This window comes from Ptychodera flava, chromosome 13 (assembly GCF_041260155.1).
Source record: "Ptychodera flava strain L36383 chromosome 13, AS_Pfla_20210202, whole genome shotgun sequence".
In the NCBI taxonomy this organism is placed as follows: domain Eukaryota; kingdom Metazoa; phylum Hemichordata; class Enteropneusta; family Ptychoderidae; genus Ptychodera; species Ptychodera flava.
Genome location: NC_091940.1, coordinates 2,426,859 through 2,442,240, shown reverse-complemented (window position 1 = coordinate 2,442,240; position 15,382 = coordinate 2,426,859). Strand labels below are relative to the sequence as shown.

Below are 15,382 nucleotides of genomic sequence, written 5' to 3'. Positions count from 1 at the left end.
GCCTCACTCTTGTATAGTAATACTTTGCAGATTGTTTAGTATCTCATGTTATTTGAGTAACATTTTATACAAATTTAAGAAAATGTTTAAAAGTTTGTGATAGGTTTTCTATATAAAATATTGCGATGAGAAAGGGATTAATGATCAACACCACCAGCACAAAAAAAGCGTCCTGGTACGAGACAGCAAAACAACATGGCGGCGCCCACAAGTGTCGATCGTGAGCCTGGCAAGACGAAATTATCCATCTATGTACGGCAAATGAAGGTGTGTATGACAATGGCGCCCTTGCATTGAGGTCTTTTGTATATTCAAGGAGAAAAACCAGGACAAACATACATTTATGGAACCATTTATATCAATCAAACCGTTTTTTCAGATGACTGTCATGGTAGAAAGGTTAGATCGTCCATGTAGCCGACACGAACACGAAGTGTCTGTTACCGGCTACCAAAAACTATGAAAATTAGTAAAGAATGAGCTACAAAATCACTATCAGTCTGCAGCTGCAGTACATTAGCTCGAGGTTTTGTCTGGGTATGTGGGTCGGACAGCAAAATCAGGTTACTACTGAACAAAAGACTGGTAGCTCCACGGTGCTGAAGTACTACCATGGACGTATTTTTTATGTTCATGACAGTGGTTCTTCTGAAGTGCAGAATAGAAAGACAACTGCCTCAGTTACTCTCCCCACACCGTGCATCCACAGTTGCGTGTGGGCTGGGCAGTCTGTGTGATTGACTGATTGTCTGCTCGATCCATTGATCGCGTAGTATTTGCTCCAGCAACTAAAAATACTCCAGCGCAAAGGAGGGCAGAGCAAAGGTATGTGATTGCAGGATCGAGCAAACTACTCAGCAAACCAGCACTTGTGCGTACATCTACCAAGTACAATTTTTCAGGGTCCAGGCACCACACCAAAACCAGCTGGGTAATTTTCTGCATGGATGTAAGAGTGTTCAGAATTTACTTCCAGGGGGGCTGGGGGATTTTCAGGGGGCCATCCATTTTCACCGAGAAAAATCGGGGAGGGGGAGGAGCAGACAAAAATACCAGTCTTTCGGGGGGCTATGGAAAAAATACATCAATTAAATATTTTCCCAGAAGTCCTGATCTATAAAATTATGCATGGCTGTCAAAAATATCTGGTGAAAATTTACAAATTTGCCAGCTCGTCCTTTGATAAAGGGTTGATTTTCCAATAAATCTGTATATGCATCCAGAAGAACATGTGCATCAATACTATGGTGCCAGATCATTGAAATCTTCACCTTAGCATCCTGTGTACACAAGAAATTTGCTGTAATTCAAGAAGTGATCTCAGTGTGTATGAATCAAGGAAAATTAAGGGTAGGCTCACACATTGTGTAATGATATAAATACTTTACCGGTAATATGTAACAGGTCTGACCTGAGAGCGAACGCAGCGTAGGGCATATCGTCATTGAAGTTTTCAGGCAATAGCATGCTAATTTCTGTGTTTGATGCATGATGCACATTTTTGCCATTGAGGTTGATTTGCTGTCAATTGTTTTCTAGAATAACAACTATAGAGTATTATAGCAATTTAACTCGGAAATGCCAAGTTCACCAACAAAAATTATTTAAAACTGGTAAAGTACATTATTACGATCAGTTTATTGTAACAGGCGCAGGAACCGAGGCAGTCTAACTAAATGTAAAACAAGCACTTGATATTCCCGTCAGTAGCTCTCACTGGCTGAAGCACACGATTTTTAATTCTCGTGTGCATTGACCGTTTGTTCTCGCGTGAGTTGGCTTGTTTCAAAATAGCGGCGCTACTGTATGACCGAACTGGGCTTTCAAAAGTGATCAAAAACAGTCATTTCGAACTTAATTTCCCACTTTCTTTGGAACAGAGAGATTCTTTTGTCGGAAAAACGCGTTATCGAGTAGGATTTGTGGTAGATGATATCTTTAATTTCACGCAATCCATGTAAAAATATTCAAAATGGCCGCCCCCATTGGAAACGCACTCTTTTCAAACTCGTAGGTATATAGAGATTCCATTCTAAATTTTATGTACACACGTTAGTCCTAATGCTTGCTTCGCGAGCGCCTTCGGCCGCTCTCGCTGCGCTCGCTATTATCCTATTTGTTCTGATTTTTATGATCAAGGATTGCTCAGTGACGGCTAGCAGTAAAGACCAAAACAAATTAATGTGTTTTATTTCATATCATCTGAAAACATATGCATCATGACTGTTTTAAAGAAAAAATGTGAAATATGCATGCTCTGTCAACTGTGAAAAAAGATGTACAGCTGATGAAATGTGAACTTTGACGTATCAAGGGTTACCTGCATTTATGAACATTGAATCGTGAATGCAACCAGTAGAAATATAACATATGTGAATTCATGTTATGGATTAGGTGTTCTATTCAACAAAGGTTCTGAAATATTCAAAAGGATTTGCTTTCAGTGGCAGCCACTCTGTTTTAGGGCGACCAAATTTGAAAAAAAAGAGAAAAGAAAACACTAGAACTTGGGTTCCCCAATTTTCACCGTGAGTCTGCAAGTTATTCAGTATCATCAGATTAAAATGTATGCTGGACTTGTGCATGTAACATTTTACTTTCCATAAATATCTGGAGACCTGCAAATTGTGTACCATTAAACTTCAAAGAAAGTTTGATATCACTTTGCCATTTATATGCTCCGACAATTTCTAACTGAATTATGTGCTTGTCTTTGTGTGTATCATGTTTATTAGTGAGAAAACTTACGTTGTAGTCATGTTTATTTACACAAATTGCACTGTAAAAAGTACAGAGAGGATTTGCACAGTATGGAAGTATAAAATGACTGGTTTTGCCTTGCAATGAGATAAATAATCTAAGGCTTGATGCAAATAGCGATTTTTCTTGACATTAGGTATAAGACTACCCAGCGGCTATGCAAAATTAGTCATTGCATAGGATTGCATACATGTAGATGCGCTTGATTTTTAAAGAAAATCATAATTGTATGTTTTTGTTTGACAAATCACTGATGCTAAAGTGCTGACTCTGCATTTTTTTACAATTTTTATTACATTAAATAAGGTGGCATCTTTGTTCTTAGATGATAAACTTCATATAGGATGTATATATCAGAAATACTAAATGTAGACAATACTTGAGAATCAAGAGTGTAATGAAATAACAATATTTTTATCCACCATGGCTATTGTTTTCTTTGAACAGGTCATATTTCCAATAAATTCATGTGTGGAGCTCAAAATCATGGGGTAATGGATGATTGAATATAAATTATCTCAAAAAGTAGATTGGGAACACCCATTTAACAAGCTACAACATATGTGATTTCCAGAAAATGACAATATTCTAGGTATTGGGTAGTCCCTCACCTTAAAAGTCTGTACCTGCCACAGTCAAACCAAGAAAAAAAATTTTTCCAGTTGCAATTACGGCATTGTAAGGAGCAAAAATATGTAAATCATCATTTCTTAAGAATTCTCAACCAAATCAAACTAGAATATCGTTTTTGTCGGATGAAAAACTTTTTAAAGAATTTAGATTGTTATCCAACATCGATCTTTTGACGTGGTCCTTTAGTAACATACTCTATCGATGAACCTATTATCTAAAAATGATACCCCATAAAATGAAATATCCTGACATACCCTTAATTTTAACAGTGTGTATACACGCACACACGTATAGCGTATCAGTAGGTAGGCGAGGCTGTCAGAGAGAACAGCGTAAAACGGTCGAAAACACAGTTGCCTGTGACTGTGTAATTAACAATCGGCAACACACATGCCTGTGACCATGGATTCTAGTATATAAAAATAATCTATGAAAGTAAAATACCCATTCAAATAATCAGTTGGTTCTAAATAAAATTTCAGTTCAAGCTGTTTTTTTTAAATCTAGTAAATGTGTCGGTATTGCTCTGAGAATAACTTGATTTGTTGAGAAGATTATCATACTCGTAGTGACGTTTGCAGCCAGTGCAGCGTGCAGCGGTGGAAAACTAGCTTGCCACTCTCGTCAACTTCGAATCGTCTATCAAAATTGGTGCTTTTCTCTCACAAATTCAGTGAAATTGAAGTTTTCCATACATAAGGCTTTTGAACGGGCTTTCTTTGGGAAAAAATATTCTATCGGCAAGGTGCCAGTGGCCGACACCACATTTCTTTTTGACGCCATCGTTAACAGGTTAAGGATGACCTAAGATGACCTTCATACTAATCAAACCAATCACGCTGCTCGTAACAAAGGCAACACCATAGGCGCGTCCATCAGCCAATCACACTATTTAACAAGTGAAAGATCAGGCTCGAAAAGCCGCAAATGGATATTTAGAAACTGTTTTATGTTTGTGTAGTTCCAGGTGGGGAAAGGGGTTGCGAAACTGCTAATCATACATGTGCTGTCTAACAGTTGGCAGGGCGATCCCGACATTAATAGGTCTATAAAAATAATCTAATTACGTTAAAAGTAGCCGGGAAAAAATGCAAAACAGGCGGGTTATTTACACGGCTTCTAAGGACAACACTGTAAATGGGGGGTGGGGGAGGGGTTATGGAAAAAAAACAGGAAATATGAGGGGGGCATAGATTTTCTCCATAATTTACCAGAGGGGGCATGGAAAAAAATCACCTAAAAATAGAAAATCCTCCAGCCCCCGAAGTACATTCTGAACACTTCCTAAGTCAGTTTGTACCTAGTGCCATCCACTTCGTATTCTGCCACTTCGTCTCAAGTACCACCTGATACCAAAACCAGTTCGCCCAAAGTAGTATGGACACATTGCTGTGGAATTTTTACCTAAATATGATGTTGAGCAACAAAGTGATTGATTGATTACTGTGTCAAGACACTGTGGCTACCATGAAACTTTTATTCTCCCCAAAACCATAAACGGTAGATTTAGGTAGGGTGGTGGGGGAGTAACATCTCAAATGTGCTGGTGAAACTGCATGCTTATATGCTTTACAACTGTAGCACTATGAATATTTAAATAGCACTTTGAAAGCATTTGGCTGTGATAACGCTGTTTTCCTACTTGTATATACTGCTAGTAGAAGTTATGAATTGTACCTTACACAGAATTGGGAGACGTCAATTTCTCTAGATGTGTTCAATTTCAAGACTTTCATTGACAGATTAAGACACAGACAAGATGCAGTTAAAATGCAAGTGTTTGGGGCAAAAAAGGTTAAACATTGCTATTATTAAAAGGAGATTGATATCTTTATCTTGACTCATCAAACCACACAAAAGTGTTTTCCTCGTAATTTCCACATGAAAATGAAAATTATGTGGTAAAAAATATTGGAATTCTATCCAAAACAGTGTTACTCATTGACACTCAATGAACATATCATTTGTCATCTTATGGATGCTATAAAGGTTAGTTTGAGTTATTTTCCATGTGTACAAGTAAACCATATTTAAGTGTGTTGTGTGTAAATCTGAACAAAGAGTTTTCTTTTCCTAGTCACAGCTATAACTGTGTCACACCATAATTTTGACAAGTTGCATTCAGTACCTAAATTCACGTCTCAATTCCACTTATTAGGAATCCGGGGCTCAGCAAATGTATTACAAGTAAAAGCTAAATAGGATTCTTGTATAGTCAGTTTTTGAAATTTTTTCCAAAAGATAGATTTTTCAGGAACACAGAAGCGGTTTAAATATCTACAGGGCCTGGCTGTGATTGAAAGATAAGATTAATTGTACTTCTTGAAAAGATGAGCTTCTTGGTACAGCATTGTACAACATAAATAATGCACATACTACTACTAGGTTTTACCTGTAATGAATTTATGAGTTCCTTGGTAATCCAATGGGTATGGAAAGTACTGTCATTCATGAATATGTTGAACCCTACCCATGATTTAAATATCAAAACTTTACCGTTGAACTGCACACATTCATTGCATCAGATAACGTGCTGCATGATGTCATTTGCAATGGCCAGACAGTCTGATCAAGCCTAGTGCCATGCAATGATAGCTTGTTTATAAAAATCTGGGAGGCCAGGAATTGCGACAAAGTTCATATGATAAATGATTTAATCAAGCCCTGCTTTGTCAATGATTTGAGTGTGATTGGTCAACTAATAAAAAGTTACACTCAGTGAAATACTATTGAGAAGTCAGATAGAAAACACAAGTGATGAGATCTAGCATTATTTTTCAATTGGGTACAAATAATTGACAGGGTTGTCTACAAAAGGGACTGAAATTGGGCAAATGTTTCTGAGGTGCCCACAATAGTTATGCCGCTTCCGTATTGGCAATTTTTTACTTCACCATTGCTGAACCAGTTCTGTATTCTGTAGATTCTGTGTAGATTATATGCCTGCTGTTTCATCTGCATGCTTGTTTGTCCCCACGGACACCGTCCAGGGGGACTTATACGTTTGGTCGTGCCTGTGCATGCATGCGTGCTTGCGTCTGTCCGTCCGTTCACGCAGATATCTCAGAGATGCCTTGAGTGATTTCATTCAAACTTGGTACAAGGATTACCGTACTTCATATGTTATACATATGCACGTCAATTTGTTTCATGATATGATCCAATATGGCCGCATGACGGCCATTTTGTTTCGATTTTTTATGTATGGAGCCATAACTCAGGCATGTCTCAATTGATTTTATTCAAAGTTGGTACAAGGACATTGACCTATGTCATGCATATCCACATTGATTTGTTTTGTGATACAGTCCAATATGGCCGCCGTGCGGCCATTTTGTTATGATTTTTTCATGTACGGAGCCATAACTCAGGCACATCTCAACTGATTTTATTCAAAGTTGGTACAAGGACATTGACCTATATCATACATATGCACGTCAATTTGTTACACAATATGATCCAATATGGCAGCATGGCGGCCATTTTGTTACAATTTTTTCATGTCCTTAGCCATAACTGATACATGCATCATCGGATTTTATTCAAAGTTGGTACAAGGACATTGACCTATGTCATAAATATGCATGTCAATTGGTTACGAACCGATGCAATATGGCTGCCTTGTGGCCATTTTGTTATGATTATGTCATGTCCTGAGCCATAATTTGGACATGTATCAACTGATTTTTTCAAAGTTGGTACAAGGACATTGACCTATGTCATAAATATGCATGTCAATTGGTTTCACAATCTGATGCAATATGGCTGCCTGGTGGCTATTTTGTCACGATTTTTTCATGTACAGAGCTATAACTTAGACATATTTCCACCAGTATCATTCAAAGTTGGCACAAGGACATTGACCTATGTCATACATATGCACATCAATTTGTTTAATGGCATGTAGCAGTATCATGTCAATTATTGAATTTTCGTAATTTTCGATATGTCAAGAAATACTGCATCAAATTTCATGAAACATGCATTGACGCTTCAATGCATTGCCACGCAGCTGCCTTCGCTTTTTTGCCGAGCTCGTAGTAACAGGCGTCTGCGCGGGCCCCGTCCATGCTTAGCGATGGACGACACCATGTTGAATCTGTGAAGATTCTAGTACACATACGCACATATAACGTAGCTGCTTACTCTTGCTTTGGAGGCCGATTAAGGTAGAACGCATCTCGGGGACAGATATTCGGGCCTTCAAATTTTATCAATTTTCTTCTGACCTACCACTTGTGGGAGCTCATTTTGAAGCTCTTGGCGAAAGAAAAGTTTTCACCGTCTTAGTTTTTCGAAAATCGAAAATTTTATTTTTTTCCCATAGAGTTAACACAGGGATGGTGGCCATTTTGAATTTCAAATATCGAGAAATCGCAAGTTATTTGTCTCTCTAGTGCCAAAGTTTGCACGGTGACCCCTGATTTTTATTCTTGCTTCGGTAAGAGAATGGTTGAAAGTTTAACTGAGGAAAGTTTGAGCAAAAGTTTAAGTCTTTCACTTTCGAGGTGCATATTACCTTAAACGGGTGCGGCACCCGTTTAATAATCATTTTATTCACATTTGAACATCCAATCACGAACAAAGGTTTGAAAGTGGTTTGAAAGTAAAATCATGAAAATAATGTCAAAAGTTCCAGCTCTTGGGGCTTTAAGCTCACATTGCTTTAACTGTGAAAAAGACATTTATCAGTGTCAAGTTAATTACTTTGTAATTGCATATGTAATGAACTTTCCTAATTAGAGTGATATATCCACAAAAACTGTTAAATTTGATGAAATTTGGTACAGATTTTGATCTCATAGTGTTGAAAGTACAAATCAATGACACTTAGTGGTATCATGTATATAAATTAATTGCTAGTTTGCATTTACATAATGGATTTTTGTTTTTAGGGTGAATGTCCAAAGTACTACATCAAACTTTATGAAATATGGTACCAGTGATAATCTGTCAGGGTTAGGATAGGATGCAAAAATGTTTGGCAGCATCCTGTCGATTAAGTATTTATTGATTCATTTTAATGACTATTTGTAATTAGCATGGTGACTTACATTGGTTTTATGTTTTCACCACCATGGAACTCATTTTTGGCCATTAAGCCCCATCTATATCGCAGTATTTGCAGTCACAGACCTGATTAATGAGGAGGACTCTTTCCTCTCAGAGGACTTGTAATTAAAGTACCCATTAACAAGTGGGGACTGTGTCATTGTCAGTGACTTGTTAATTAATGTACATTTATGTTTTCACGTTTTACTAACTGTTGTAGTCTCTGAAAACAATGGCAAATCTACAAGTTTTAATATGAATGGTTTTATCTGCCAACAGTTTATGCAAAGAAATAAAGATGCTACAAACGTTGAAGAAGAACAAGAACAACAGAGACGAATTGATGATAGTCACTGGGTTTTAGATCTTCCAGAACTTCAAGCAAAACAGTGAGTAATAAATCATAACAACAGATGATAATGAAACTAAAGAAATTACAATGTTGACTAATAATTATACACCAGCATTCTTGCCAATCAGTTATGTAGACCAAAAAGTAGTGGCAAAATACCCAAAACTACATGACACAGTAGTATTCAATTACAGTCCCCACCTCCACACACTGTATTTAGGTGTATGTACATCTACTGGTATTGAACGCTCTTGCGTCTGAAGAATAAATTTTTCACTGATGTTGTAGTAGTGCTATGTGGTATTGCATTTACATCCCCAGTGATTTCTAACGCTCTTGAATGCTTAAGACCTCTCACTGATTTTATTCACAGGACTAAGTTTACAATAGAGCCAAGCTATGTCACATGTGAAGATCTCAAATATGGTAGAATGTCTTTCAAAGGTTTCAATCCAGCCATAGAGGTCAGTATGGTGCAAATCATAATCACTCAGTATGATGCAAATCATAATCACTCAGTATGATGCAAATCATAATCACTCAGTATGGAGCAAATCATAATCACTCAGTATGATGCAAATCATAATCACTCAGTATGATGCAAATCATAATCACTCAGTATGGTGCAAATCATAATTACTCAGTATGGTGCAAATCATAATCACTCAGTATGGTGCAAATCATAATCACTCAGTATGGTGCAAATCATAATCACTCAGTATGGTGCAAATCATAATCACTCAGTATGATGCAAATCATAATTACTCAGTATGATGCAAATCATTATCACTCAGTATGGAGCAAATCAAAAGGGCCGTTCTGACACAGCATTTAACAACGTTGTGAACGCCGTTGTTATGGTAAACAACGACGAAAACCACGTGTGAGAACAGTTAACGACGGTGCTGCGACGGCGTCGATCTACGGCGTCGAATTTCGTCAGACCTGCAACGGCGCGCCGACGCAAATTGTGTGTCAGAACGGTTAACGACGGTGTAAACGCCCTCTCGCGACGACTTTTGTCCAAAACATTACCTCTGACCTATCAGCTCGAGTGCACAGTACGCATAGCTGGACTCGACACGAACCATGGAAGACAACAGATCTCTCGCTCCCATGTATAAAGTGTGAAAGAGGCTGCCCACATAAACTATCCAAAATGTTTTTGTGTCGAGTTTGTGTTTGGTTCGTTTCAAAAATGTGTTCCTACATTCTTATCCGATTGTTTGTGTTAATAAAAAATGTTTGTTTCGCCTCGGATATTTGTAGGGAAGTTTGGATTAGTGTGTACGGTAACTTTTTGTTTGTGTGGGGAAAGCTTATGGCGAGACGCAGCCGGACCTATGGTGTTACAAAGTTGATAGAGTGGCCCTTTGACGCTAGCGTTTCGAAACCCGAGTGTGGTTTCTCATCAGTCGCAGTGTAGATTCTTTCCTTTGTTTGGTTTGTGAAAAATTATTTTAATGGGTTTTAGTGATCTTGCTCATCGAATAGCGAGGCAAGAATATCAATGTTTGGGTCTCGTTGTGAGTCCATTTATGCATTCCTGAGGCGACGATTGAACTGTTGAATCCGTCTGGATCGCATATGAAGGTGAAAATACAGGAGACACGCCGCTACAGTTGCGTCCTGGACATCCGCCATTGTTGTTTATATCCAACCTGTACTATAGACATATATTGAACGTAGAGGGCGCAAAACACCGGTGTTTTCCTCAAAACACCGGAGGAAATTCCGTGTATGGACATAAGTAGAGATTAAGGGTTAATCCACAGGTGTTTACCAATCAAAACCGTTAGTTACCGGCGGCGTTGGTTTGGCTAGTGGGAACACAGTAATAATCACTCAGTATGGTGCAAATCATAATCACTCAGTATGGTGCAAATCATAATCACTCAGTATGATGCAAATCATCCTCACACAAAGAATATGAGACTGAAAACTTTGTGTCATTTACTATGGCAATGCAGTTGAAATTTCAAATGATTCTAAACTGTTTTACTTTGTAGAAACTTATGAAACAACAGGACACGGAACAAGAATTAAATTTAGCTGAAGAGAGGGAGAAAAAAGTAGCTGTATCAGATGAAGAAATGGCTGAACGGTCAGTAGCATTGATGAAAATATTTATTCTAAGGTTTATCAGTTTTCCTTACCAAGCTTTGTTTTCATTATTAATATAGCTAGAGGTAATGTCGTCAATGATAATTGTTGATTTACCTGTCTTCGTTTATTTTGTATGATACAACACTTTTCTTATTAGTGAAATGTTATACTACTACTGCTACAAATATCATGCTGTGTCTCAATCTCATGTACTACAATTGCTGCACAAATCATGCTGTGTCTCAATCTCATGTACTACTACTGCTACAAATATAATGCTGTGTCTCAATCTCATGTACTACTACTGCTGTAAATATAATGCTGTGTCTCAATCTCAGTACTACTATTGCTGCACTAATCATGCTGTGTCTCAATCTCATGTACTACTACTGTTACAAATATAATAATAATAATAATATTGGGTTCTTATATAGCGCACATATCCACAAGTACATGTGCTCAAGGCGCTTTACAATTATTATTACCCCTGGTCATCGGACCTAATTTGATACCACTCAACTCCCTTGGGAGCAAACTACAGCTCACATGTGCAGCCAATAAGCGCAGCAGAGCTAAACGCACACATTACAACCACTGCCTACCAGGTACCCATCACTCCTGGGTGGGGAGAAGCAATGAGGAATAAAGTGCCTTGCTCAAGGACACAACACCATAGCCATGCCGGGGCTCGAACTCACCATCCTGTGATCGTGCGTCCACTGCTCTAGCCACTGGCCCATGATGCCTCCTTAAATATCATGCTGTGTCGCAATCTCATGTACTACTACTGCTACAAATATCATGCTGTGTCTCAATCTCATGTACTACTACTGTTACAAATATCATGCTGTGTCTCAATCTCATGTACTACTACTGCTGTAAATATCATGCTGTGTCTCAACCTCATGTACTACTACTGCTGTAAATATCATGCTGTGTCTCAATCTCATGTACTACTACTGTTACAAATATCATGCTGTGTCTCAATCTCATGTACTACTACTGCTGTAAATATCATGCTGTGTCTCAATCTCATGTACTACTACTGCTACAAATATCATGCTGTGTCTCAATCTCATGTACTACTACTGCTACAAATATCATGCTGTGTCTCAATCTCATGTACTACTACTGCTGTAAATATCATGCTGTGTCTCAATCTCATGTACTACTACTGTTACAAATATCATGCTGTGTCTCAACCTCATGTACTACTACTGTTACAAATATAATGCTGTGTCTCAATTTCATGTACTACTACTGCTGTAAATATCATGCTGTGTCTCAATTTCATGTACTACTACTGCTACAAATATAATGCTGTGTCTCAATCTCATGTACTACTACTGCTACAAATATCATGCTGTGTCTCAACCTCATGTACTACTACTGCTGTAAATATCATGCTGTGTCTCAATCTCATGTACTACTACTTTTATAAATATCATGCTGTGTCTCAATTCATGTACTACTACTGTTACAAATATCATGCTGTGTCTCAATCTCATGTACTACTACTGCTACAATATCATGCTGTGTCTCAATCTCATGTACTACTACTGCTACAAATATCATGCTGTGTCTCAATCTCATGTACTACTACTGCTGTAAATATCATGCTGTGTCTCAATTTCATGTACTACTACTGTTACAAATATCATGCTGTGTCTCAATTTCATGTACTACTACTGCTGTAAATATAATGCTGTGTCTCAATCTCATGTACTACTACTGTTACAAATATCATGCTGTGTCTCAATCTCATTTACTACTACTGCTGTAAATATCATGCTGTGTCTCAATTTCATGTACTACTACTGTTACAAATATCATGCTGTGTCTCAATTCATGTACTACTACTGCTGTAAATATAATGCTGTGTCTCAATCTCATGTACTACTACTGTTACAAATATCATGCTGTCTCAATCTCATGTACTACTACTTTTACAAATATCATGCTGTGTCTCAATCTCATGTACTACTACTGCTACAAATATAATGCTGTGTCTCAATTTCATGTACTACTACTGCTGTAAATATCATGCTGTGTCTCAATCTCATGTACTACTACTGCTACAAATATCATGCTGTGTCTCAATCTCATGTACTACTACTGCTGTAAATATAATGCTGTGTCTCAATCTCATGTACTACTACTGTTACAAATATCATGCTGTGTCTCAATCTCATGTACTACTACTGCTACAAATATCATGCTGTGTCTCAATCTCATGTACTACTACTGCTGTAAATATAATGCTGTGTCTCAATCTCATGTACTACTACTGCTACAAATATCATGCTGTGTCTCAATCTCATGTACTACTACTGTTACAAATATCATGCTGTGTCTCAATCTCATGTACTACTACTGCTACAAATATCATGCTGTGTCTCAACTCCATATACTGCTGTAAATATTATGTTGTCTCAATCTCATGTACCACTACTTTTACAAATATCATGCTGTGTCTCAATCTTATATAGTTAGTGTAATTAGTAAAACTAATGTTCTGTTGTCTATGGAAACAGTTATCTTCAGCAAAATAATAAATGTATTTTGGTCACTTCGTATTGGTGAGCCATGCAGTACTCATTCTGTAATTTTCAGCTACGGTATGTCAAATAAAAAGTGAAATATGTAAACCATACTTGTTATGAATTTATGGATTTTACATCAACAAGAAATTGGTATGATATTTTATTTTCTCATTATTTCAGATATGACTCATTGGTCGGCACAATTGGCAAAAAATTTACAAAGAAGAGACATCGATCATCTCAAGAAGAAGAAAATGGTGGAAAGAAAAAGAAAAAAGCATTTCTAAAACCAGCTGATGATTAAATTCATAACTTAAGCACTCATTATTTTATTTTGAATTCAACCTCCAAATACCGATAGAGTTAGCTATTTGTCCAAAGAAAGTAACTGTATGTATAAAGATAATCTGTCATATTTGTACATAGATATCAACCTTTGTTGATGTCTAGTGTAAACAACTGTAAAGAAACTTTATCCAAAATCTTTACAATTACACTTTGATAAAACCTCTCTGTTCTGCCACAGTGTACACTTTGTTGGAGTGAATGACTCGCTCAAAGCAACCGTGTCTGATCACAGGGTTGTTTCTAAATATAGCATGGCATGCTTGATATTTGCTGCTGTCTCCAAAAATTCTGACAAACTTTCTGTTCTGTAGCTGTGTCCTCTGCTGCAGACATGTTTGAACATCAGCTGTAACAAAATACAACTTGTGCCCATCTTAAATGTGTAGCACGCTAAAGTCTATGAAAATCTTTAGATCTGTAACCTCATTTGGAATCAAGCCTGTTCACCTACAAAAATAAATTTTGACATCTAATGACTAGGATACAACTGGAAACAACTCTGCTGGTTTTTTGTGACATTTGACATTGATTGATACCTCTGTTGCAAGTTTTTAATAACATTGTCAATGCTGACAAAGCACAAAGGTAGAGGTCTGTCAAGAGATGTGAAATTTTCAGTGTTGTTTACTTATCTGCTTTTGAATTCTGTCATTGAGATGAGTATTCAAATTCCCATACGAATGGATGTTCATTGTCATGTACAGGTTATAGAATTATAGAATTATTCAGAAACACATTAGTGTTATTCACAAAATGTGTTCATGGCATTTATTTTGATGACATTACAACAGACTCTGATTGTTTAGTGAATGCAATATTCTGTGTAAATTTAATGTTTTTCAACAATATGGTGTCAAGTCTACTGCAAAGAGAATTTGATTCTCTCTGACAAAAATTCAATCATTATACAATGTTGGAAATTGCAACAACATTCATTGTTGTTGTGGATGTATTGGTAAATACAATTTTATCTTGTTTTTAATGATACAATGTTTCATGAAGTCAAGTTAGGGTTACCAGTCATTCAGTTTTTCCATGTTATACATCACTATGGACATCTCCAATGCTTTGATTCATCTTTTGTCAAACATTTTTGGTAGAGGCACAGGAATAATTAAACAATACATTGTATGTTTTGCAAATAGAGCTGAATGCCTGTCAATTTGTTCTGCAAAATGAATGTGTTGTTTTACAGATACATTCTTACACATTCAATTTTATGTGTCTTTAATATGCAAGTCTGTTGCAGTCGAAACTTTATTAGTGGTAAATCACTGACCAGCCACTGCATCTTCAATCTCTGAGCTCAATATTTTGAGCTCATTTACTTGTATATATAACTTGCCAAATTATATCACTTGGTTGTTTTTTAAGTAAATATGAATGTCAATTATTGAAAACAACAGCGGACTTTCTGTGTAGCAGTGCAATCTATCATTGGTTCATAAGGGCAAATTCTCAGAAATGCCTTCACTAAAGATTTGCTGAAAGCTGTATCTAAAGGGTGTCTTTTTGAATAAATGAATTGCTTAAAGTGAATCATCTGTGTATCATGACTTACTTCCACCAAATATATTACACCAGCTAA

At 37.0% G+C, this 15,382-nt stretch overlaps 1 protein-coding gene across 1 annotated transcript; it reads left to right on the top strand.

Moving 5' to 3' along the window:
* The first annotated feature begins 112 nt into the window (after window positions 1–112).
* Window positions 113–15,333, top strand: LOC139147086 (M-phase phosphoprotein 6-like). Its single transcript, XM_070717948.1, has 5 exons — window positions 113–267; window positions 8,725–8,834; window positions 9,171–9,261; window positions 10,807–10,901; window positions 13,627–15,333. The coding sequence occupies exons 1-5, from the start codon at window positions 196–198 to the stop codon at window positions 13,748–13,750; spliced, it is 492 nt and encodes a 163-aa protein (XP_070574049.1). The 5' UTR covers window positions 113–195; the 3' UTR covers window positions 13,751–15,333.
* The last annotated feature ends 49 nt before the right edge of the window (window positions 15,334–15,382 follow it).

Excerpts from the sequence above, each read along its gene's own strand:
- LOC139147086 (XM_070717948.1), top strand. The coding sequence starts at position 196 with ATGGCGGCGCCCACAAGTGTCGATCGTGAGCCTGGCAAGACGAAATTA. Across the intron at positions 268-8,724 it reads TCTATGTACGGCAAATGAAG|TTTATGCAAAGAAATAAAGA; the intron begins GTGTGTATGACA and ends ATCTGCCAACAG. Across the intron at positions 10,902-13,626 it reads GATGAAGAAATGGCTGAACG|ATATGACTCATTGGTCGGCA; the intron begins GTCAGTAGCATT and ends TCATTATTTCAG.